The 27,535-nt window shown below is 37.6% G+C and overlaps 1 protein-coding gene across 6 annotated transcripts in view; it reads right to left on the bottom strand.

Annotated features, from left to right (window-relative positions):
- Positions 1 to 1,634: 1,634 nt before the first annotated feature.
- LOC107797340 (pentatricopeptide repeat-containing protein At1g10910, chloroplastic-like) overlaps positions 1,635 to 27,535 on the bottom strand; it is a 46,618-nt gene continuing 20,717 nt past the window's right edge. For 2 of the 6 annotated variants that reach the window (XM_075252305.1, XM_075252304.1), the window contains exons 5-10: positions 21,895 to 21,999; positions 6,896 to 6,995; positions 6,064 to 6,383; positions 4,888 to 5,064; positions 4,672 to 4,800; positions 1,635 to 2,408 (exon numbers count right to left, since the gene is read on the bottom strand). In XM_075252305.1, the coding sequence (XP_075108406.1) occupies positions 2,178 to 2,408; positions 4,672 to 4,800; positions 4,888 to 5,064; positions 6,064 to 6,383; positions 6,896 to 6,995; positions 21,895 to 21,999 (1,062 nt within the window). In that variant the 3' untranslated portion in view covers positions 1,635 to 2,177. Of the gene's footprint in view, positions 3,019 to 4,671; positions 4,809 to 4,887; positions 5,065 to 6,063; positions 6,384 to 6,895; positions 6,996 to 21,894; positions 22,000 to 27,535 lie in introns of all 6 variants that reach the window. The other 4 variants (XR_012708887.1, XM_016620220.2, XR_001650667.2 and 1 more) reach the window with 4 other exon arrangements.

Genomic DNA, 27,535 nt, shown 5'->3' on the forward strand with positions numbered 1-27,535 from the left:
TTTGGTTGTCATATTAAATCTGAATAATAATACTTTTGGCTGGCCAAAAAACTAATAGCCCGCAAATGTATATATTTTGTATATTTGAATAAATATACATATAATATATGTAATAAGTATATTTTTATGTATTTGGGCTACCGCCTGTAATTATTTTTGGTTGTTGGGCCAAAAATAAAAATAGCCCAATCAGAAACACCCTTATCAATATCATTGATTGAGAAACGAGTTTATCAATCTTAATTAAATTTATTCCAACCAATAGTCGGAGACTTTGAGTGTTCAATTATTCACAAAATTCTACCAGGTTGGCATAGTTTTGTGTTTATTCTTTTTACCAATTTTGTTTAATTATTCATAAATTTTAATGATTTGCATGACTTTGCTAGTTCAATTGTTCACCAAACTCTATCATATTGACATGATTTTGGTGCTATATCTATTCTATCTATCTCGTTCACTGGTCACAGTTTATACTGGATTGTCATGACTTTGTGCTATATTCATTCTACCTATCTTATTCAATTATTCATAAATTCTACCGAATCGTCATAAATTTATGCTATATTCGATCCAGTTATCTTGTTGGATAACTCAAACTCTACCGACCTGCATGACTTTTGCTTGTCCAATTATCCACCAAATTAGCATAACTTAAAGTTATATGCATTCGACTTATCTGTCAAATTGTTCACAAATTCTACTCGATTAACATAATTTATATGTACTGTTCAATAAAGTGTTCTTCAAATTTGCAATTTAAAATTTTTAGCAAATCTACTCCAAATGATCTCAAATTTGAACAAAGCCTCCAAACACCAACTCAAATGATCCACAATCACCAATAAAACAGATCACTAAATCACTATTTGAAATAAAAATTTAAACACAAATAATCAGCACTTAAACGATTTTCACAATAATCAACCATTAACTTCAAATTTCAATCACCAAACCAAAAAAAAAAAAAACAAGATTAGCATAACTTTAAGTTATCTGCATTCGGCCTATCTATTAAATTGTATACAAATTCTACTCAATTAGCACAAATTTATCTGTGGTGTTCAACAAAGTATTTTTTAAATTTGCAATTCCAATTGAGACCTACTCTAAATGATCTCAAATACTAAACAAAACCTCCAAACAACAACACAAATGATCCCCTATCACCAATTTAGTCAAATAACACCAAATCAACAAAGACTCACTGTCTTCTTCAACACTTTCTAAGGACTAATAATGGAGTTTTAAGATTTTTAAAGCAAATCACTAAATCACTATTTGAAATAAAAATTTAAGCACAAATAATCAACACTCAAACGATTTTAACAATAATCAACCATTAAGTCCGAATTTCAATCACCAAACAAGAAATTCAAGCTTCTAAAATTTAAGAACTATGATGGTCTTAGTGAAAAACAAGAGTTGGAGAAGAAACATAAGAATGGACGGGTAAAAATGTCAATTATGTGTATATTAAACCAAAGAAGCCTACTTTCACAACAAAATCAAAAATGGGGATAAAAAATGAATACCAGTCCCTCGTGAGGGCAATCTGTGTAATTTCGTGCTAATAAAGCATATAAAAATAAGCTAAATAAGCCTTAAAATGTGCGACCATCATGTGTCACTTCTTATTGTGTATAAACCAAAGCTTAGCTTGCACAACAAAATCAAAAATGGGAACAAAAAATGAATATCAGTCCCTCATGAGGACAATCTGTGTAATTTCATGCTAATAAAGCATATAAAAATAAGCTAAATAAGCCTTAAAATGTGTTAATCATGTGTCACTTATTATGATAAGTTCCTAAAAGTTCAATTAAAAGAACATGGCCAATTCATCTCAAGTCAGCAAATGTCGGGCTTTTCTTGCTCGCAAGCCCAAAGCAAAACAATCTTGAATCTTCTTTCACGCTCCTTCATTGGTCCAAGGAGCTTCATGTCTCCTCCATTCATGGCTTCTTTGGTCTTCTTAACTCTAGTTCTTGTAATTGATCTCTTTGTTTGCAACTTGATCGAGCTGTCTCATATCACATTGCCATAGATGTCCTGAAGCTGAGACAATGGAAGCTGCTTCTGCAAATATAGGTTGCCTTAGCAACGTAATTACCAGCTTAAGACCTCAGAGCTCTCTATACAAAAAATTACTGCTCAACTTTGCTATCCAGTTTATGTTATCTTGCATTTTCCTTGCGAGGTTTCACCTTTTTTGACACCACAAGCTGCTTGGACAATGACTCAGCAATAAGTTGATGGCCAAACAAGTGAGAGTTCTTCAGAATCAAATTTCTTGTTGATGAATCAATAACATAGCCTTGACCAGACATCCACTCCAGTAACTGCAGAAGTAGTTCCTTCTTTTCTGGTTTTGGAACGTAGCGTGATATAGCCATATTAAATAATTCCTGAGAAGAGTGTTTCAAGAGAGGAGATTTTAGCATCTTTGCTAAAGTACGCTCCTATATAAATGCTAGAGTTATGTTTGCCTCCAAATTGACAACCAAAAAAAGCCAACAACCAAATTCTGCATGTCAAATAAGTGCCCGATACACAAGGTATAAGTCAGTGCAATCCAAATTCTTGACGTGGAAGAGAGGCTTGGTTTTTGCCTCTCTTTTCTTCTTTTCTCTCTTTCGGACAAAGACCGGCTAAGAAACAGAGTTGAATCAGTGAAATATCAAAAATCATAAAATAGAGTTTCTTCTTTCACTTAATAAAATAGGAATCGCCAGTCCATAGGAGTAGGTGAACACGTATATGGGACAGCGTTGTTTGAAATGCTCAGTGACAGTCTATCTGAAACAGGTTTGGCACCCATTGTGGTTTGCTCCTTTAACTTTTTAAAACTCAGATACTTGTATAAACCATTTTGGATGTTTGTATTTCTTCTATTGGACACCGACAGGACATCACCCTGCTTTGCAACGGGTCGTGTCTTCTCTGGTGGAACTTGGCTTCTCTGCTTTCTCAGGCTGGCCACCTACTTTGTCGTTCATTTTGAAAGTTAACAATCCACTACAATCAAGAGCGGATGATGTTAAAAATAATGAAGTAAGGTTGCTTGATGCCTATTTCGCATTAATCTTACGTAAAACTGAGTAACATTAGACAGATGTTATTACTTTTAATTTTATTAGTTTACATTTAGCCATTTCGTACTACGTTTTAAGATCTTGTCGGTACTATTTACGATATTTTCTTAATCTTCATTGAGATGCCGACAAACTGAATCTGTTTAGTTATTTATGTTTTAGTTCTATAGTTATTTATTTCTTATGGTAGATGCAGTGTTGTGAAAAGCGAGCGCTTCCTCGCTTAAAGCGAGAAGCGAAGCGAAGCGAGGCGAGGCGAGGCGAGCCATCGAACGCTTCTGTTAGCTGAAGCGTAGCAGGTTTAAAAAAGCGCTCGCTTCCCATTAAAAAGCGAGAAGCGCAGATGCGAAGCGATGCGTAAGAAGCGAGCGCTTCTCTGTATTACAGGGCTGCCAACCTATTTAATTAAAAAAACTGTTCTTTTTTTAAAACATCATCGACCAGCGGCAACAGAGAAAGAAAGAGGCGACCTAGGGTTCAAGTTTTCTACACTTTTCAACTTCAAGATCATCAAGTTTGGTCCAGGTATGTGATTTCTTCTTCTTCCTCCTCCTCCTCCTCCTCCTCCTTCTTCATTCACTATTTCAGCGTCCAAATAGCAGCGAAATGCTGGCGAATTTGTTTTTTATCCCTTCAGTTCTTCTTTCTCATTCTTCTCCTCCTCTTCTTCTTCATTTTCTTGCACTGTTTTTTCGTTTGAAATGCTGCCCAATTTTTTCGTTTCAGTTATACTTATACTGCCCTTCTTCTTATTTTAATATCCTTTATTCTTAGTTCTTATTGCCTTTCTTATGTGTTATGTAATTGTTCTTTTAATGGCCTTCTTCTTAGTTCTTATTTTTTCGTTTCAGTTGTTCTTATTTTAATTTTTTTTTTTTAAATTCCGCTTCATTTCAAAAAAGCGAGCGCTTCGCTTCTCGCTTCTCGCTTTAAGAGAAAAGGGGCATGTCGCTTTTCCTCGCTTCACGCTCTTCACAACACTGGGTAGATGAAGGAAACATAACAATGATAAATTTTGCCATGTTTGTGTTGTTCACCCTAATTTTTTAACATCCCGTGTCATTGCACGTTTATACATGCTCCTCAGGCTATGACAGATTTCTCGATACATAGAAAAATACATTCTCCAATACTAATGGCCTATAAACATATTTGCTTGAATACATCTTTTTTGTCATTTCAATACAATCTGGATTTCATCTTTATTTAGTTCTGTTATTTCAGTTTCTACGCTTCATAGCAGTAAAGTGTGGTGACCTTTCTCCTATGATGATCACTTATGAGAGAAGACATATGCAACATTCTCACCCCAACGAACTTAGGTTATGCCAACGAAGGCATGTTCCATGCTTCATACTAGAACCACACAAGCGAGCGCGGGAAAAAAAGAACCCAAACCTTAGTATAGTAATATCAAATAGGCACACACAATCTAAAACAGATTGATCAATCTTATTGCCAGAAAAGTTCGATGACCTTCTCAACACAATATTAGTTAAGTCCATGATACCTGATATTTTAAAGGACGATGCTTATCTAAACAATAATGATAGAGGCAAATTGAAACTTCTTGTACCTGATCAATCTTGTGGCCAGAGCTGTGCATGGCCTTCATCACATCATTGATTAAGTTTACATTGCCAGATCTCATGAAGTTGACAGCAAACCTTTTGATAGCCGGCCGGGAGATGAATCCTGCATTGTCCTGTATAGCTAGTGATTAAAATAGGATTCTTTATGAGAAACAGCAAAACACAGACGAAAATTGCAAGAAAAAGTAGGTATGGAGTACCTTGACAACTACATAAGCATCTTTGAGAAGGCGCCCAGCAATCAGAATGTGCAAAATCTTCTCATGAAGGGATTTGGATATGGTTCTTTTGCTATATCTCAGCATGTTATATACAGAAAATGCTTCTGAATGTGCATCTGTCTTACCAAGATGATAAATTAAAGAGGAACAAAGTCCCTGAAAAGGGAAAAAGTTAAACAAAGAGAGTGTTAGAACTACTGATAACATTTATGTCATATTTTTCATTATAATTACCAATGTATAGTTTAAAAAAAACTAGCACCTCATACAAATTTTTCAAGTCTCATCATTGATTCAATTATGTCTAAAGCTAAAGTGAAACTTCAGGCACAAATGGGGTTGAGAAGAACGGAGCAACCTAAATTTTTAGCTTTTCCAAGGTCGAAGAAAGAATACTTTAAAAAGAGAAAGAGGATCTAATTATTCTATTCAAAAAAGAAAAAAGAACAAATTCTTCTACTAGCTATCCAGTGATTATATTTTACTTGTGCATTAGCGCAAAATATAGGGGAACACATCACAAATTAACTAAAAACTGGACATCAGCAATTCGGGGTCACCAAAGTAGAGGCAGTTGAGACTGTTGCTATTAAAAAGGGCAGACCAATACACCAAGCTCCCGCTATGCGCGGGGTCCGGGAAAGGGCCGGACCACAAGGGTCTATTGTACGCAATGTTACCCTGCATTTCTGCAAGAGGCTGTTTCCACAAGGGTTTGTTGCTATGGGAAAACCAAAAAACAAAGAGAAATTTTGATGTCATGTATTCTTTGTGAAGTGCACAACAGAATTTATTCCAAATTCAGCCACTGCAACAAATTTTTCTGCTTGATGGTTGACCTAACCCTGATGCACTGCCGTTTAAATCATTTCTATAATTAGATGCCTCATTGAGCAACAATACAAGTTTACTTTTGACTCACATCAACCCACACAAACAAGCATCTGCAATTGAGCATATTGTTTTCTTAATCACTGGGCCACAAAAGCAGTTAAGAAAAAGTAGTTTAGGATGTTATCTTAATCTAGTGAGTCTGGGGTCTCTAGAATGCTAAACCGTGTACAGAATGCCAACAACAGTTAACCCTGCTATAAATGCCACTTTATTTCTTTTTATTGATTAAAAAAACAGTGAGAGTTTTTAACTTCTGCCTACCTCCTCTGGCTGGTGACCTTTTCTATGCATGTCCTCCATGGTACGATAAGCAAGCAAATATAGCTTCTCCTTGCAGAAATATCTTATAAGAATATTAAAGGTATTCCAATCAGGACTAATTGCAGAGTCATCCATCTTCTTCATCATGCTCATTACATTCTCTATTTCCCCTGCTCTGCAATAGGCAGAGAGCATTGCATTCAAAATAACTACATCATATTTGTCATATTTTTCTTCAAATTCAGAAGCTAATTTCTTTGCATCTTCGAGAAGCCCACTGCGGCAGAATGCTGAAATCATAATGCTATAGGAGTATCCATCTGCTCATTTATAACCAAAAGACCAAATCAAATAAATATAAATTACAAGAAAATTAACACAGAACGTAAAACTTTAATCCATGTGCAGGAACCCCTCAAATATAATAAAGTGAGGCAATGATAGTGCACAAGGAAACACATCGAGTAGGTAATCTCTAAGTTGATAGTGCAGGCAAACTAGGAAGAAGCAGCGCTTGTCGACACCCATTGTTTGAGAGCATAGAGAACCCGGGCAGACACCGGACTTAAAACATCGCAAAGTAATTTGACCAGCTTGAACATATGAAGAAGCATCAACATAATGTACTCAAACCAGCTAAAATACATCTCGGCTGCACAGATACATGAAGCAAAAGGCACCAAGTACACTCTGATCGAACTGACAAAAATTGAAGAGCTCAAGAATAAATTTTTACTCATTTCACTACTGAACCTCACAGTGAGTTTCCAACATATTTTATTAGAAATTTTAGAATGGCCAATAGCCTGTCCATAGTATGAAAGATGCATACCAGTTTTCACATGTTTTCCCATCATCTCATCAAATACTGATTTTGCTTCAAGAAGATGTCCAGACTTTACAAGGCCATCCATTAGGAGACAAAATGGCATCTGTAAGTAGCATTTTGTAAGCCATAGAACACTAAAAAGTACGACAAGAATTAAAGTACAGAGCAAACAATCTGGAAGTGAAAAACTTCAGGTATACCACTTTCAGCAGATTGGTGATAAAATCAGAAGACTTTCTCAACATTAGGATCCATAAAGTACACAAGAAGTCAGGAAAACATTTGGATCGAAAGATTTGTAACTTCAGAGCAATAAACAATGCTATCAATGCCATTATTTCAGGAAAATAAATTGCCGGAATATCACTGCTGGAATCTTCTGGACATAATTAAAGATGTAAATCAACTTCTAATATGCTGGAAATGTGAAGAAAAGTTGGTCGGACGATGAGAAATCTGAAAACTCTTATTACTATCAGTAGTAAATCGAGGTTAAAAAATTTCTAGAAAGCACCTGAGCAGAGTGGCAAGGCTCGATGGCTTCCCCATCAATTAGAAGATTGGAAAAAAGTTGGTCGTAGCGCAGAGAACTTCATCATAACACTCAGACAAGTGAATAGGTAGGTTCCGACCACAAAAATAAGTTGGAACTTGGATGGCTCACTTCGGAGCAAGCAGTCGACCTCCAGGAAGATGAGAACCTCGCCAAAAGGTGATTGAAAAGCTTTATGTCAACCTTTTAGTGAGAACCAATAATGAAAAAGTTTCTTCTCTGTGAAGGGACGTAACAACACATGAGATGTCCAATGGTGGGTACTGGTTATGCACGGCACTCACGGAAAACAAGGACTTGGCTGATTTAACAATTGCCGACGATGAAACTCCCTCACATTGCTGCATTCACGAATAAAATCTTTTTTTCTTTTTGACAAGGTAACATATTTGTATATATATAAAAACTGGAACTACACAAAGCAATGTAGTCCCACATAATTACAAGGTGGAATACACACTGACGCCCAAATCCATTACATCTACAAATAATCTAGCACCTCAAAAATAGACTCAGCATCCTGTAAGTATTCTCGTTTACAACAAAAATAAAAAGGGCTAAATAATTCATCTTCATCTTCTGCAAGGAACTTTGTTGTCTTCAAAACATCTTTGATTTCTCTCCTTCCAGATTGTCCACCAAATACAAGCTGGGGAAATCCTCCATCTCTCTTATTGGTTGGAAAGGCTGCCATCTGTATTCCAACATGCTAGCACATCTAGGATACTCCTTGGTCCACCTAATCCCCCTCAAATTAATGAAGATCATCCATAATTGATCTGTCATTCTACAGTGTAAAAAGAGATGATTGATTGTCTCCGCCTCTGCACCACATAAATAGCATCTAGAACATAAATGGAATCCCCTCGGGGTAAGATTGTCTTGAGTCCGTACAGCTTCTTTCGCCAGTAACCATGTGAAACAAGCAACTTTGAATGGGATCTTAACCTTCCATATCAATTTCCAGGGACAACAACCAATCTGATTATTGGAGAAGTTAACTCCTTATAAGTTGACATCACAGTAAACTTTCCTTGTGCACTCCCACCCCATAATAAGCTATCTACATTTGTAGACAACCCTGTGAATTGTTCTAGGGTATTGTAGAACTCTGCTAGCCTGTCAATCTCCCAGTCATTTAGAAACCTTCTGAAGCTAAGGTTCCATCCTGGATCACCCCAAACCTCTCTCACGGTTTCTTCCTGCTGCTGATTCAGACTGTAGATATCAGGGAAAAGTTGCTTCAAAGATCTTTGGCCTAGCCATTTATCGTCCCAAAAGGATGTTTTCACTCTATTTCCCTCTGATTTTGGATTTATTTCCAAATTTTGGCCATAATTTACTGATGGATTTCGACAGACCTACTCCATATGGACTATTCCCCTCTTTCGTAATCCACTTACCTTTCATTCCATATTTTATCCTAATAGTATCCCTCCACAGGGACTATTCTTCAGCAGCAAACCTCCATAACCATTTCATCATCAGGCTTTGATTCTTGAGAGCATCCAAACCTCTCTCACGGTTGCTTCCTGCTGCTGATTCATACGGTAGATATCAGGGAAAAGTTGCTTCAAAGATCTTTGGCCTAGCCATTTATCATCCCAAAAGGATGTTTTCACTCCATTTCCCTTTGATTTTGGATTTATTTCTAAATTGGCCATAATTTACTGATGGATTTCGACATACCTACTCCATCTGGACTATTCCCCTCTTTCGTAATCCACTTACCTTTCATTCCATATTTTATCCTAATAGTATTCCTCCACAGGGACTATTCTTCAGCAGCAAACCTCAAACAGGATGAGAATCACCCTCAGAACTTTCAATTATTCTGTATTAGCATCACAGAAAACTAATGTATCATTAGCATATTGTAAGTGTGATATCTCTAGACCCTGATTCACGCCCAGCATCAGTTCCAGCTGATTCACGTCCTGCACTTGACCTTGCTCCTACTGCGGACTTGTCTCCTCCTAGTCAACCGATTGCACTTCGGAAAGGTATAAGGATCACACTTAATCCTAATCCCAATTATGTCGGTTTAAGTTATCATCGTCTGTCATCGCCCCATTATGCTTTTGTATCTTCTTTGTCCTCTATTTCCATCCGTAAGTCTACAGGTGAAGCACTGTCTCATCCAGGATGGCGACAGGCTATGATTGACGAGATGTCTGCTTTACATACGAGTAGTACTTGGGAGCTTGTTCCTCTTTCTTCAGGTAAATCTATTGTTGGGTGTCGTTGGGTTTATGTAGTCAAAGTTAGTCGGGATGGTCAGGTTGATAGACTTAAGGCCCGTCTTGTTGCCAAAGAATATACTCAGATATTTGGGCTCAATTACAATGATACTTTCTCGCCCGTGGCTAAAATAGCTTCCGTCTGCCTTTTTCTATCCATGGTTGTTGTTCGTCATTGGCCTCTCTATCAGTTGGACATTACGGTGACCTTGAGCATGAAGTTTATATGGAGCAACCACCTGGTTTTATTGCTCAGGAAGAGTCTAGTGGCCTTGTATGTCGCGTGCACCGGTCACTTTATGGTCTAAAGCAGTCTCCTACAAGGCTGGTTTGGTAAGTTCAGCACAGTTATCCAAGAGTTTGGCATAACTCGTAGTGAAGCTGATCACTCTGTGTTTTATCGGTATTCTGCTTCAAATCTCTGTATTTATCTGGTCGTTTATGTTGATGATATTGTTATTACCGGTAATGATCAGGATGGTATTATTAAGTTGAAGCAACATTTCTTTCAGCACTTTCAGATAGGCGGCTGGTTGGTAAATTAAATTATCTCACAGTGACTAGACCTGACTTTTCCTTTCCTGTGAGTATTGTGAGTCAGTTTATGAATTCTCCATGTAATAGCCATTGGGATGCAGTTGTCTGCATTCTTCGGTATATAAAATCAGCTCCAGGCAAAGGTTTATTGTTTAAGAATCAAGGACATGAACAGATCGTTGGATACTCAGATGCTGATCAGGCAGGATCACCTTCTGATAGACGTTCTACGTCTAGATATTGTGTCTTAGTAGGAGGTAATTTGGTGTCTTGGAAGAGCCGGAAACAGAATGTGATTGCTCGGTCTAGTGCAGAAGCAGAATATCGAGCAATGGATATGGCGACATGTGAGCTAATTTGGATCAAACAGTTACTCAAGGAGTTGAAATTTGGTGAGATAAGCTAGATGGAACTTGAGTGTGATAATCAAGCCGCTCTTCATATTGCATCAAATCCAGTGTTTCATATGAGAACTAAACACATTGAGATTGACTGTCACTTTGTCAGAGAAAAGTTACTCGGGAGATATTGCTACAAAGTTTGTGAAGTCGAATGATTAACTTGCAGATATTTTCACCAAGTCCCTCACTGGTCCTCGTATTAGTTACATATGTAACAAGCTCGGTACATATAATTTATATGCATCATCTTGAAGGGGAGTGTTAGAATAGTTATGTGAATATATGTAATTAGTCCTAGTCCCGTATGTAATAGGAGTACGTTGTGTTATGTATACATATAAATAGGGCTCATTGTAACATAGAATTTTTAAGCAATAATATTTTCTCTCGTGCTTTCTCAGAAATATCAAATTTAGTTCTCCCTAAGTTGCTCGGACTCTTCACTTTGGGTGCCTCACCCATGTCGACAAGATGTGGGTGTGGGTGTGGATGCGGGTGTGGGTGAGGGATCACTACCGGATCTGGTCAACCGATTTTGGATACTTTGACCAAAATCAACGGAGAAATTCGGAACCGATACAATGATTTTTTAATTCAAAGCAAACGCTAGGTGAAATTGTAGAAGATGAAATACTTCGTATATAGAAATTTCTATGTCAGTCATTTTCCTTTTATCTCCTTCTCGGATTCTCCTCTCGATCAATATTTTCTCCTTCTCGGAATACCTTATAAGTTTTTCACATAATGTTTCATAATTTAGACATATTTTTATAACTCTGGTTTTAGATATTTGAATTACTTTTAGTCGAATCCCCTCACCCGTATCCATACCTCGATCCGTGCGCCCTAATCTAAAATTTGGATCACGAAGGATCTGCACTCGTATCGGACACCCGCACCCAAGTCCGAGCAACTTAGAGCTCACCAATCAGGATGAACTCGTGATATGCGCCTACCACACATCTCGTGTTGTACTACCTTTGTCGTGTAACAAAAGCCAGGGGGCTTCACGGGAACACACTTATTAAGTACTACTGTTTCTTTATTACTGAGAAGTAATTTTATTAATAAAACTTCAGTTTCACAATCTTATTGAGGCTGTACAAAAGTTTGCTGGATTTATGTCCTTTATAACTATAAGAATCCCAAGATATCCAGTCGTACATAAACATCAATAACAAAAGAAGCCTTACTCCATAGTTTCAGATTGGATACATACAGAAACATATTCCTCCTTTCTCTCAAAATATCTAGTGTCTCTCTAACGGAATAGTCTGCACAGCATGCATAAAAGGATGGTTTCCATATGAGCTTCTGTTTCTTCCTTAGCTTCTGACCCTACCAGCTGCACAATACTTGATTTAAGTTGCCTAGCATTACCCACTGATTACCATATAGGTTCAGGAACATGCACCAAATCTGCCAGACATACTTGCAATGTAATAATAAATGATGCACAGTTTCAGAGATTTCTTCCCATAGATAGCACCAATGGCATAATCTAAAGCTCCTCTTTTGTAAGTTTTCCTGTATCAAACAAGCTTCATGTGTAACAATCCAGCCAAAGCTTGTTATCTTTCTAACCTTCAAAAGAAAAAAAAAACTATCCAGTTGTTTTCCAAATCATCTTCCATGATCATTCAAAACCATTTCTAGGGTCATTCCTCACGAGTAACTGATAACTGAATTTCACCAAGAATGCACCGTCCTTGCTACCTATCAATTATAAAGTATCTTCCTATGTGGCTTCTAAAGTGGTTACCTCAATGATACAGATACTGAATTTCAGAGGAAGAAAAAGTTAACTAGGGCTAAGCTAAAGCTTAAAAGAGAAGAAACTAATGCAAGTAAGACAAAGGTTTTTCATTCATCTATACTATATTAAAAGCACGAAGGCCCTTAGCGAAATATTGTTCGACTTTTTTACCCTTTAAAAACAGATTTTACGCTAGACAAAATAGTAATTAAGTTATTTTTCTAATATTTTGGACTTTAAAGTTAGCTAAAATTTTGGTAATCAAAATCCCTCCTTATTTAAATTATGTAAAATCCCTAATATTTAGGAATTTAAACTCAAATTAAAATTTACTTATATAGACTACTAACGGAAGCTAGGAAGACAAAGAGAAAACATATTACACGTTGGAGCAAGTACAATCTTCTTCTATGTTTGACGTAAAAATTGAGAATTATACAGATGCATCTTTATAATTACAAATATTATATAACTAATTCAATTAAATTCATCATCTTTGCATGTTCAGAAGATACTAAATTCAGCTATTGTTTTAATGTATGCAACAATTTATTTTATTTGTATATATTTTATACTGATTGACGCGAAATACACATGCAATGCACTACACTAAAGCTAGTAGTCTCTAAAAATGGCAAACTCAGTAATAACTGGTAGGTAAATAACAAGCTCAACTCCCTTGTACACTTCCGGAATCATAGAGTACTACTTCCCACAGCTGCTCTATTTCTAAATCGTATCAGTACTCCCCCGTGAAAACCACCCTTGTCCTCAAGGGTGAGGAATCTAATCCATCCAGGATCAAATGGAAATTTTTATGAATCCCCAAAAACTAGAAGACTTTGAACCTTAGCTGCAATAGATCACAACTGTCCTTCAAAAGGCACTAGCTGCAAGCACTGAACAACAAATGGAAAGTTGGCAAAATTGTGTACCAATCTCCTTCAGCAATGTTGCTATACCAAATGGAATACAAGATTTCCTATCATTTTGACATGCTAACTTCAGCAACGAGAGAAGCAACCTCAACTTCTTGGTACTAGCATCATCAATTGTAGTTTCAGTATTGATCAAAACAATTGTCGGCTGGTGCTTTTGACAGTGATGAAGTCTAAGAAACTGAATTTTCAGATTCTCACAAGCAACGGCCATGAAATGCTCCTCTACTCCCACAGGTCCTATTTGTTCAAGAGCTTCTGCTGCATCTAAAACAGTTGCAGCCTCTCCCATGTCAAACTTCATTAGCTCAAGCAAACAACCAGGTCCAATCTCGATGTTGTACCCACCATTGTCAAAAACCAATCTGTTTCCAACCATTAATACTCCTTCCTCCACATTGGCTTGTACTTCTGAATGTGTTAATTGAACATTAAAACTACTCCATTTGATGTCTCCAACACAGTATTCAAGTACTATATTCTTGACTGCCTCCGCTTCTCTTCTCATCCCATTGTAGATCAAGCAAACAGACAATACCATCTTCAACTTCTTCAATAAGTGGATATCATCGCTATGTTCTTTCATAGTCATCAATAATTCATTTATGAAAGAAGATACAAAGGCCTATTTACTCAATTGAACAGCAAGTACTTCGTATTCCTTGTACAGATTTTCACCAACCATTGTCCCCAAGTAATCCAAAAAGCCAATTATCTTTGAATGATAAGTAGCTATGAGGATCATCATGCCCACCTCAAAACTCACTGTATGACTTATCCGTAAGCCCACATGAGTGATTAATACCCCAAGAACCTTCTGTGTTAAATAACCGGAGTACAAACCTTCAGTTGGAATGACAATTGACATGAAAGTGTGTTCACTATTATACAAGAATTGCGGCTGAACAGAAGAGTTAAGCACACAGCTTGTGTTAACCACCATACTTAGACAGTCCACTTGAACAAAAGAATCATATGCACCATGATAAGATTTAGTTGCATAGCAAGATGCACTGAATAGAAAACTATCATCATTGATAAGACCCTTTTCCTCCAACCTTCTTTTGGATTGTTCGCGCCGCCCGACATAGGTAACCCCATACACTGAGGTTACTATTATCTGCTTCACCAATGTGTTCTCAACTTGATTAGGTAATAGTTTGGCTAATAAAGCATTGAAATCAGTTGCATGGTCCTTAGTAATATTTCCTACGATAATAAGATGAACACTGAGAAATTTCGGTATAAACATATGCTGGCTGCTCTCCAACAACTAAGTTGACAGCTACTGCCACCATAACATCTCTTTCCAGAGATACATAGTATTCTAGGCCATTGCATGAACCATCCTTAGAAATTCCGGCCAACGAACATGAATAAACTATTTGGTCAAGCACATGAACCGAACGAAAGTCTGCAACCACTTCCCCATCAAGCCACCCTTGTCCTCAAGGGTGATATGTGAAAATGAAGAAATAACAACACCTGGATCGAATGGGATCTCAGAGAAGTTCCCAAACAATAAGATTCTTTGTAACACTGGAAGAACTTTAATGGTAATAGTTAGCAACTGTCCTCCTGAAAAAAATCGCTTCAAGTGTTGGTCAACAGAGCAATATTGACTAAAGTGTGCACCACTGCCCTTCCACTGCATCTTAATGTAAAATGAGGGGCAATGTAATTGGCAGACTAATTTCAACAACCAGACAAGTAAGCTCCACTCCTTAATTTCAGTATCACCAACAAATCCAAAAGAATGTAATTTCATATTTGGCCACTCCCATATTAGTAAAAGGGTTAAATTTGAAAAGTCAAAATGGGGGAAAGTGCTAACCTACTACCTTCATGCATTTCTTTATTAAGACATATATATATATATATATATATATATATATTAAGAGTGTAGAATTAGATGCCATATCAGCAGCAATTCGACCAATCACTGCTCTTGTTTTTCCTTTTATCGATGTCTTGGAGTAAGGGTTCCGCACATAATATTCTAAAAGTTCTTTGTATAGGTAAATGCTTCACTATCTATTGAGCATGTCCTGAAACACTCAGTAAGCATGATTCACGTGGCATAATCCTACGATAGCACATTTTGCAAGTTTTGCTTGCTCAATACCGCATTAGATATTGATATTTTATTAGGACTCGTATAATTAGTTATTTCAACCATAATTTCATTTTTCAAGTTTGTCTAGAAGATACCCGAAGAATGGAGATGAGTACGATGGTCCCGCTGTATAAGAACAAGGGTGATATCCAAAGTTGCAACAACTACCCAGGCATCAAGTTACTAAGCCATACTATGAAAGTCTGGGAGAGGGTGGTAGAGCTGAGGTTGAGGAGGAATGAGGAATTTCTGAAAACCAGTTTGGATTTATGCCAGGACGTTCGACTACGGAAGCTATTCATCTTGTTAGGAGGTTGATGGAGCAGTATAGGGAGAGGAAGAGGGATTTATATATGGTGTTCATCGACTTAGAGAAGGCTTACAGTAAAGTATCATGGTAAGTTCTGTGGATATGTTTGGAGGCTAGAGGTGTTCCTGTTGCTTACATTAGGGCTATTAAGGACATGTTTGATGAAGCTAAGACTCGAGTGAGGACCGCGGGAGGGGACTCGGAACACTTCTCGGTTATGATAGGGTTGCATCACGGATCAGCCCTCAATCCATTTCTATTTGCTTTGACGATCGACGCGCTGACGCGCCATATGCAAGGAGAGGTGCCGTGGTGCATGCTATTTGCAGATGACATTGTTCTGATTGACGAGACGCGAGGTGATGTTAATGAGAGGTTAGAGATTTGGAGGCAGACCCTGGAGTCTAAAGGTTTCAAGTTGAGCAGGACCAAGATAGAATACTTGGAGTGCAAGTTCAGTGGGACGACTCAGGTTATGGATGAAGAAGTGAGGCTTGACTCTCAAGTCATCCCTAGGAGAGAGTTTTAAATACCTTGGGTCAGTTATACAAGGGAATGGAGAGATCGACGAGGAAATTACACATCGTATTGGGGCGAGATGGATGAAATGTAGGCTCGCTTCAGGTGTTTTGTGTGATAAGAATGTGCCACCTAAACTTAAATGTAAGTTTTATAGAGCGGTGGTCAGACCGACTATGTTATATGGGCGGAGTGTTGGCTAGTCAAGAACTCCCATGTCCAAAAGATGAAGGTGGCTGAAATGAGTATGTTGAGATGGATGTGCGGCATACCAGGCTAGATAGAATTAAAAATGAAGTTATTCGGGACAAAGTGGGCGCGGCCCTTGTGGAGGACAAGATGCGGGAGGCGAGACTTAGATAGTTTGGGCATGTGAAGAGGAGAGGCACAGATGCACCGGTGAGGAGGTGTGAGAGGTTGGCTCTGGAGGGCCTAAGGAGAGGTAGAGGTAAGCCGAAGAAGTATTGGGGAAAGGTGATTAGACAAGATATGGCGTTGCTCCAGCTCACTGAGGACATGACCATGGATAGGAAGGTGTGGAGGTTGAGAATAAAGGTAAAGGGTTAGGATAGGTCGCCAAGCGTTGTCCTTGTCTGTAACAGTAGCTTTAGTACATGAGTTAGCGTTATTTATGTATTTTCGTATTCCTTGACTTCTGTGTTTACTTGTCGTTGCTTTCGTTCCAGCCTTCTGATTACAATACTCAGTTTTAGTTTTGAATCTTTGTATTTTTGCTTCGGTTTCTAATTGGTGTGGTTGCTGCTGCCCTACTTTTTATTTTTCCGAAGCCGAGGATCTTCCGGAAACAGCCACTCCGCCTTCTTGAAGGTAGGGGTAAGGTTTGCATACATACTACCTTCCCCATACCCCACTTCTGGGATTACACTAGGTTTGTTGTTGTTGTTGTTGGACACTCCCATATTACACTTTCTACAGTCTTCTTTATCAATTCACTTTGTCTCACTTCTTCATCAATCAATGAAGCTGTCAAAGTAGAGATGAGGGCAGAGTTGTTTAGTTCTTGCAATTTATGCACAGAAGCAATTGCAATAGAATTCCCAAATCCTTCCTTTGACAAAATAAAACTGCTAGAAAGATCCCATAATACCACATTGCACTCACTAGTAAACAATGAAGCACCCAGGTAGGCTGCTTGTAAAAAACAGAGGAACTAAAACTTATCCACCAAATGGTAGAATCTATATCAACAGACTCATACTTCACCAGCTCTTCTGACACCTCAAGATAGCCATTCTGCACATAAGAAGTCTCTGTAATCACCAAAGCCATCTCAAGATATCCAGTTCTCATATCGTCTATTCCAAAATGGGCAGAGAGTTGTACGTGACACCTAGGAATGCCAAATTAAACAGGTGATTCATCACTAAAAAGAGTTGGATTTAGAGCAACATAAAAATTGTCTTTTAGGAACTCAACTTTGATCAAATACTTCTCAACTGAATCCTGAAGCTCCCTATCTGCCTCAAGTAATGAAAAGAAATCATATCCTCCTCCTCTGAAGTTTTCTCACATATGGTCATAATAGAAAAACTATCAAGAGCAACAGCTTCGCGTTTCTTGGGATTCACACTCTGTTCAAAGAGCATTTCAAAATCATGTTCATTAACTACAACTATCCCTGAGTCAATATAATAAAGCTCACAGCCGCCTATTTGTCTTAGCTGCTCATGAGACATGGGAGTTAGGACCAAGGATTAATATTTAATTTCGCCACCTCAATAATGCAGAGTTAAATTGTTTCTCCACCTCTTGTAAATCATTTCACAAAACTTCTTTAAGAGTTTCACAATAAGCAGTTCAACAAGCCTCTTTTCCATGGGTAGAATTAAAGTTTGCTCAAGAACCTCATGACAGAAAAACGAAATTCCGAATTGTCTTATGCATCTATAGGAGTCACATTACAGACTCCACGTCTGATATACTCTCTCCATACTTCAACAATCTTCTCAATTTCAGATCTCAAATTAGCTTTCTCCCACTCTTCATTGCGCACATGAGTTTCTTGAGTTGGACAATTACTCTCTTCCAATTGTTTGGCTTTTTCTAGTGTGCTGTTATGATCTTCCTCAGCAAACTTGGTGCTTCTGTGCGTCCTCCCGATATCACCATTGATAGCATGAGAAATTTGATAATCCGGGTGACGTTTCAACAGATCCTCAATAAGAGGCAAAGCTCCAGCTTCAGTGTCGAGTGGTTTGTGCTTTGGAGTTACAATCGTTACGGATGAAGTGTCAGCCACGTTGACTTTGAGACTGTAATTATTTTTAAGTGGACTCACTGTTGACTCCAACAGCGTCTCAAGAACCGGACCCTCCACCCCATTTAGAGGTTCGACTCCTCCCGAGCTCCCTTTCTCCGGGGAAATTTCTGCTATACCGACAACCTTTGATATTTGTTCGGTGCCTGCCATTCTCGTCTTCTCTAATTGTCCCGTCTATCAGATTTCAGATACGGAAACAAATTTGTCAAAAGGGCTAGCTACCTCCATTCTAGCTTGTACAATTGAAACACCTGCATGTATCATTGCTTCATCAGAGAGAGAAGCTAATTTGTCTAAAGGCATCACTACTTCAATAATTGGCATTTCATCAAACACCTGGTGCTCAGGAGAGAAGTGTTGTTCCTTTTTTCATAACTCAAATTCTGCCAAACCTAACTCAGTAGGGATAACTTCTTCATTGTTTGCAATAGTGACACCGAGAAACAGAGTTTCAGGAGCACCAACCTCGTGAGAAGAGAAAAGACCAATTGTAAATCATGTGGTAGAAGGAAGTTGGGCAGAATTGTCTGCAAACCCACCATGGAAACCAGCTCCAACGTAATTTGGACTTGAACTGGAATTTGTATCGCAATAATGGTGCGCATATAGATCCTGATAAGAACCACCAATGTAATACTCGATGCCGCCATAGGAGTTTGGATATGCACTGTAATACTGATAGGCGTATGGATCCACACCACCAAACTTGACACAATGGGGGAGTATGGATTACGACTGAGATCAGCACTGTAATACTGATGGGAATTACACGTCGCGTAGGGAATCACGTTGGTGTGACTGATTTAAGCACTGCTTGTGAACTCCCATCGGCCAAAAATTAGGGGAAGCGGCAACGAACTCTGATTGCCGGTAAAGATTAGAAGGAAAAGGTTGGTAACCCACGAACAAATGTTGCTTTGGGTTTTCGAATTGAGAAGTGGGTGGTATGAAATTGTGGGTGTATGGTGGAGGGTTTTGCAATAGTGATGAGTATGGTGTTTGCGATGGGTTCTCTAGTTCCCATTTCAAGGTCGAGGTATTTAGAGACCCCAAATTCTCGCCACATGTGGGTAACTTCAAATTGCAGACAGAATTTATCAAATTTAGCTCCATTCTATCATAACTCTTGATAATATTTGATATTTGTGAATCGAATTTCTTCACAATTTCTCTTATCTTCTCCATATCTGTAAGGTCCCGTAAAATTTTCGCCAAGGAATTTAAGGTTTGGTGGAAACTTTTGCAGAAGGAGGCCATTCTGCAGTTAATTTTGCGACCGCAGATCCATTCTGCGGGCCGCATAACCATCGTGGAGTTGAGCAGAAAAATAGTTGAATTTTAAAGGTCGTTTTGCGGTCCATTATGCGATCGCATTTTCGTTTCGCGGTTCGCACTTCCGACGCAGATTTGGCATGAAGAATTTCGGAGGGTGATTCTGCGGTCCATTTCGCGGCCGCATAACTGGTCTGAGGATTGCAGACCTGCAGCAGACTTGACCAGGCCAGCCCAATTTTTGGGGCCGTTTTTGCGGGCCATTTTGCGGGCCGCATACCTGTTCTGCGGTCCACCCTGCGACCACAGAATTGAGTTCGGAGGGTCCTTTTTTTATTTTTATAACCCGACCCCATTTTGATTAAAAGCCTTTGGGGCTCGTTTTGAAAGCAAAAACCTAATGTTTTAGAGAGAAGGGAGTATCTTAGAGAGAGAGAGAGAGAGAGAGAGAGGGAGAAGACCTAACAATTCTAATCATCCATTCTTGCCCCAATCTTTAAGAATCAAGGAAGCCATTCACTAGACCATCATCTATCTGGGCAAGTCCTTCTCCTAAGCTTTCATGCAAGAGGTTATGGGTATAAGTATGTTGTGAGGTTGGAGATAGGCCATGCATGTGCCGATAGGAGGTAGTATGTGGGTTTGTTGAACTATTTCGGGTAGTTTCTTGTTGAAATTAGTTGAGGGAGGAAGGGATTACCATTGTAGAGCTTTGTAGTCGATTTTGCATAGTAGGTGTTTGACGAAATTCCCAAGAGAGTTATATCATGAGAATCCTTCCAATTAATATTCGATTTTTCCCTATCTTCTTATAGATTGAAATTGCTAGAAGTATTGGGACGTAGTAATCTAAGGAAAGCAAGCAAGGTATGTTGGCTAAACTTTTCTCTTAGATCGAATTCCATGATGTCCCGTAAGTTTCAAGTATGGTTGGCCCAGGTTCCTAAATCCCATGTTACAAGTTGTTCCTAATATATTCAGTTATCCCAAATAAGCATTGTGTCGGAAATTATATGCTCAAAATGTGTTTCAATTGCTCCTATCACATTATGCTCTCCTTCGCGAATGTGTTCAAGTATGGCTTATGTATTAAAATATTATGACTTCAATTTGTGTTTCAAATGAAAGTTTATTAAGCTTAATTTGGAAGGAAAACTCAGTGTGCTTAGGGCTCATATTGCTCATATACATATTTGAAGTCTTGATTCCAAAAGCTCTTATTGTTGATAACCTATGAGGATGTTTGGAAGTGAAAGAAGTGAGAGGGAGATATAAAATGTGGGCATGGTTGTTGTAACTAGTGCATATGATTTGAATCTATGTTTCAATCGTAAATCACCATAATCTCCTTTGTAAGAGTTTCCAATGTGTTTTGAGTTCTTATTTACCCATGAGTTGAAACTGTGTATTGCCCTTTGGGAAAAAGTATTTCAAGAATAAGTGGTGTATCACTCGTTTATGATTTTAACTTGTGCTTCAATTGGTAGTCATTTTGCTCCATTCTTTGGAAAGAAACTCATTGTGTTTAAAGCCTTCATTACTAATGAACTTAAAGTTATGATTTCCGGAATATTCTATATGTTGATGTTTATGATGATAATCCTTGAAAGTAAAGAAATGAAAGTGTGGAATATGAGATACGGCCACCGTGCCTTGAATGAAGAATCATATGAATGGCCAAGAGAGCCAATGAAATAATGATGTTGTGAGTGGTTGAAAGTACTAATGAAGCTATACATGGTATGAACGGTTATGAGATGAACCGAGAGGGCACCCGCATCCTCTTCAGGCGTGGCCTCGACAACCTGGCAGTTCTTCTATCTCCACTTTTGGGGCGGGAGTGCTATGTCGCTTCCTCAACCAATTCAATTGTGTCACTCTTGAGATTGGTTGTTTACACCAATCACTGACAATAGCCAAGGATCTGTGTGACAGGGCCTGAAGGTGTATACTTCTTCTATACGAGCTTATCACTTTATGCCAATAAACTTCTAAAAAATTATACCACCAAGTAGAATACTAAATGAAATGTTTGGGAAGTTTTTTGAAACACATGAAATCCTAAAGCAAGAAGGTTACCTCATCCTTAGCATAGCCAAAAGCTTCTAACTCCTTTAATAGTTCCTTTGACTTCTCAAACAAACCTCCTTTCACGTATACCTTCAACAAAGTTGTGTAGACTACCTGCAAACACATCATGAGCAGCATAATGAGTTTTTAAAGAAAATTTTGAGCGCTAGAAGTGACAATTCGGAATTTAAAATGGAAAGATGAATTAAGTTGCCAAAAACAGTTTGATTCTAGGCATATTGCAGTCTGCAGTGGAACAAAAAATACTAATCTTAAACTTGTCAAAAAAATTCATTTAGACACCACAACAAAGGTCATGACAGCCACCTAAAGTATGCGCAAAATGTGCTTATTAGAAGACATGACATGGCAAATGTGTGACTTTCACCCAAAATCAAGCCCATGTTGCTGGAAAGATTTAAAGTTTTTCCCTGGAAAAATGAATTTCCAGCCATTTCCCAAACAACTGCATTTTTGCAACCATCTTTCTCAACGCACTTTCTTCCTCCTCTTCTGTGAGGCTCACACCAGATTCAGACCCTATAATCATCATCTTCTTCTTCTAATACTTGTGAGGGATCATGCAATTAAATGTGATTTTCTAAGTGTATTACTCCAATGATTTCGTAAGCATTCATGTTTATTTAATTAATATACTTTAAATGAAAATTTCACATGCACGTTTATTCAATAAGAACTATTGTACTTCCGAGTTAACCATTTGATTTCAAACTTAATTTTTTGGACCTAAACATCAATATTCAAGTATCACTTAATGAACTCCAAACACTTGCAATTAGTTTTACTATCCAACAACATTTTGTTTCCTTTTTTCTCAAATTTCAACAAAATGGTGAAAATTGAACTAAAACTAATTTTCTCCAAAATTCAAGCTTCTATTTAGAGATGTTATCTTTCCACATTATTAATCGACTTTAGACATTAATTTTACTTCTTTAAAGTGGGGACTCGCTTTTAAGAAATTAGTGTCTATTACTCTTTTGGAGACCATCAATAACCAACTTGAGCATATAAGAAAATATTTATTTCCGAGTATAATATATTGAGCAAGTTTTATTTAACAAAACCCTCCATCCAATTTAGGGTTATGTGTGTATCCCAAAGTTTTGGCATTCAAAGAGGAATTAAAAATCCAAATATACTAATATTGTCAACTAAAGTAAATTTTCATTTTTGAATCATAGTTTCCTTTATGCTCCCTTAGTTAGTTTTTTTTTTTTTTTTTTTTTTTTGCTATCTATTTTTCTAGGATTTTCTCAGAGATACAAACACAATATAATACGTAGTCAAACTTAATCATCTCTACTAATATTTTGAATGAATTTCAAAAAAAGATATGTCATAGCTATTCCTTCCTCCACTGTTATATTTTTTTCCTAGCCTCTACTCTTTTTGGGAAATCTAACAATAAAGTTCTATTCCTTCTTTCATTTCATCAATGTTTCAACCTTTATATTTTTTTCTTACGGGAAAGGTCCAAATATCCCCTTGAACTATGCGAAACTGAGAGGATTTGCTCGCCGTTGATACTTTGGCACAAACATGACCTTGTCGTCCAATACTTGCTCCAAATATGCCCTTATTTTAAACAGCCCTATATGGACATATTTGGTCCCACGAACAGCATATTTGGCCCAATAAAGTTCTTAAGCTTTTATGTTATCTAGTTATCTTGTTTGGTTCATGACAATGTGATGGAAGTTTGGAATGAAAATTTCCCTCAAATCGATTGTTTTCCTTCCGTGAACCTTAAATAGGAACAAAGAGAAGCAAAGTGTAAAAAAGCCTAAACCATTTGTGGAACACCTATATCAATAAACGTCTGAACGGCCTCATATGCCTCAAAACACCACTAAATAGCCACTCTCGGCATCACAATCATAAAAACTAATACAATACACAAGTCTAGCCACCATAGGCAATAAATAAATCAACTGCATCAATCAAATTTGCCGAATCTCAACTCAATACCAAAAAATAAATTACTTACTCGCTCCATACAAACAAAACATGATACACTTGTTTTGGGAACAAAGAAAAGCATGGTTTAGGAACAAAGAGAAGCAAAGTGTATAAAAACCTAAACCATTTGTTGGAAGAGAAACCTCTCAAATTGGCCGGCCATTGTATAGGTTACTCTTCCAACAAAATGGTTTAGGTTTTTCTACATTTTGCTTTTCTTTGCTCGTATGTTATTACAAACCAAATAAGATAACTCAATAACATAAAATTTTAGACATTTTAGTGGGTCACATATGCCCTCAAAGTATGCATTTGGGACCAAATATTCCCTTCTTATATGGCCATTTAAAATAAGGGCATATTTAGAGTAAATAATGGACGACGGGGACATGTTTGTACCAAAGTATTAACAACGGGCAAATACACTCAATTTTGCATAGTTCAAGGGCATTATTTGGACCTTTTCTGTTTTTCTTATACAATTCATCGTTTTCTTTTTGTCAGTAAATGCTTAATGTTATAAAATTCTTTTTTGGCATGGAATCGTGAAGCCAAGGAATTACTTGGTACCAGAAGTAGCTTACATTCACATCATAAAATTTAGAGCGGCAAATTTGGAAGTTGCCCTTTAAATTAATTAATACTATATTAAAAGTACGAAGGTCTTTAGCGAAATGTAGTTCGCCTTTTTTACCATTAATAAGTAAATTTTATATTGGATAAAATTATAATTATAAACACAAAAATTCAGCAATAACTATTACAATGTCATGGGATGAAAAAGGAGAAATAGAAGAATATATGGCAGCAATTAATTTTAAAATTGCCGTTGGATAAAAATAAGGAAAAAAGAACAAGAATGATGCTACTTTATGTTTAGGATTCTTCCCAATTAATGTCAATTTAGGAACAATTACTGTCAATTAAGGTTTAGAATTCATTTCCAGAATTGTCAAAGGAAAAAGTGAAGAACGCGTTTAGGATTCTGCAATTAATGTCGCTTTAGGTTTGAAATTCAAAAATTAATATCACTTTAGGATTCAGTACTCGATCCTCCCTTTTTTATTTTCTAGAATTTTAAAAGCAAAAACATTTAGAATAAGGTGTTGTACACTTCTATAAAAGAAGACATTGTTCCACTTGGTTTTTCATAAACTCTTGGTACTTGCTTATAATTTGAGGTAAATTTTCTAACCTTTATACTTTTCTTTAAGTAATGTAATATATAATAATAGAGTATTGATAGACAATTGCAAATTAAAAGTTGTCAATTGTGGTTTCTGTTTATGTTGTCTCATGTACGATTATCAGTTTACAATTGATGTATTTATAAATTTTGTACAAGTTGTTTGGATTATTGCATTCGGTAATAGAAAATTGGTTAGGCACTCTAACTCACATCAATTAAAGATTTTATTATTTCAAGATTATCTTTGCCCAATGTTTTATAATTATAATCTATACTAGGTCAAGTTGTGAAAAAATTATATTCAATCACCTCTTTTAATATACACGATTTAGAATTTGTGTTATTTAAGAGTAGACATTGGCAATTGTCATCCTTGCATCTAGCAGAATTTTGACAGGTTCATCGATTCATGTATAAATTATCTAATTTAATGAATTTAAGTTTTATCAGTTAATCCGTATAACTTGATGCATCGTGATAGAACATTCTACGCGTGCTTATTGTTGACAAGTTAACTTTAATTGATGTAATTGTGTGTAGATATTTTTATTTTTGTGAGTGAATAAATTTTAAACCAAAGCTATGGAAAACTATTCAAAATAAAGCGTACTGCTCAGTTTGATGTTAAAGGAAGAATTTGTTCTTTATTCGGGGATCAAGTTAATCAGTTGCGTAGCCTAAAAAAAAATTTATGTTCACAAAATATTATTAGTTTTTATTTCCTTTATCATCATGAAACAAGTACATTGAACATTACTTTTAACGTTATCTTTGAAGCAAATTTGTCATTTACATAATTTTGTAGTACAATTTGACTTTATTACTATCTTTATTTGGTATTAATATGTAAATTTGTAAATAAAACTCTGTTTAGATGGAAAAAATCGTTGTATGATACAACAACATCATCAACAACAACAGACCCAGTGTAATCCCACAAGTGGGCTCTAGGTAAAGTAGTATGTACGCAGACCTTACCCCTACTTTCAAGAAGGCAGAGAGGTTGTTTCCGGAAGACCCTCGGCTTAGAAAAAATAAAAAGAAGGGCAGCAACAACCACACCAATTAGAAACCGAAGCAAAAATACAAAGATACAAAACTAAAACTGAGTATTGTAATCAGAAGGATGGAACGAAAGCAACGACAAGTAAACACAGAAGTCAAGGAATACGAAAATACATAAATAACGCCAACTCATGTACTAAAGCTATTGTTACAGACAGAGACAACGCTAGGCGACCTATCCTAACCCTTTATCTTGTTACAGACAGAGACAACGCTAGGCGACCTATCCACACCTTCCTATCCATGGTCATGTCCTCAGTGAGCTGGAGCAATGCCATATCTTGTCTAATCACCTCTCCCCAATACTTCTTCGGCCTACCTCTACCTCTCCTTAGGCCCTCCAGGGCCAATCTCTCACACCTCCTCACCGGTGCATCTGTACCTCTCCTCTTCACATGCCCAAACCATCTAAGTCTCGTCTCCCGCATCTTGTCCTCCACAGGGGCCACGCCCACCTTGTGCCAAATAACTTCATTTTTAGTTTTATCCAACCTGTTATGCCCACACATCCATCTCAATATCCTCATTTCAGCCACCTTCATCTTTTGGATATGGGAATTCTTGACTGGCCAACACTCCGCCCCATATAACATAGTCGATCAGACCACTACTCTATAAAACTTACCTTTAAGGTTAGGTGGCACATTCTTATCACACAAAACACCTGAAGCGAGCCTCCATTTCATCCATCCCGCCCCAATACGATGTGTAACATCCTCGTCGATCTATCCATTCCCTTGTATAACTGACCCAAGGTATTTAAAACTCTCTCTCCTAAGGATGACTTGAGAGTCAGGCCTCACTTCTTCGTCCACAACCTGAGTTGTCCCACTGAACTTGCACTCCAAGTATTCTATCTTGGTCCTGCTCAACTTGAAACCTTTAGACTCCAGGGTCTGCCTCCAAATCTCTAACCTCTCATTAACACCGCCTCGCGTCTCGTCAATCAGAACAATGTCATCAGCAAATAGCATGCACCACGGCACCTCTCCTTGCATGTGGTGCGTCGGCGCGTCGATCGCCAAAGCAAATAGAAATGGACTGAGGGTTGAACCCTGATGCAACCCTATCATAACCGGGAAGCGTTCCGAGTCCCCTCTCACTGTCCTCACTCGAGTCTTAGCTTCATCAAACATGTCCTAAATAGCCCTAATGTAAGCAACAGGAACACCTCTAGTCTCCAAACATCATCACAAACCTACCTTGGTACTTTATCGTAAGCCTTCTCTAAGTCGATGAACAACATATGTAAATCTTTCTTCCTCTCTCTCAAAATAGTAAAAAGCGAGCGCTTTCTCGCTTAAAGCGAGAAGCGAGGGCTGATCCGTGATGCAAATAGAAATGGACTGAGGGTTGATCCGTGATGCAACCCTATCATAACCGGGAAGTGTTCTGAGTCCCCTCCCGCGGTCC

Source organism: Nicotiana tabacum, chromosome 4 (assembly GCF_000715075.1).
Source record: "Nicotiana tabacum cultivar K326 chromosome 4, ASM71507v2, whole genome shotgun sequence".
NCBI lineage: Eukaryota > Viridiplantae > Streptophyta > Magnoliopsida > Solanales > Solanaceae > Nicotiana > Nicotiana tabacum.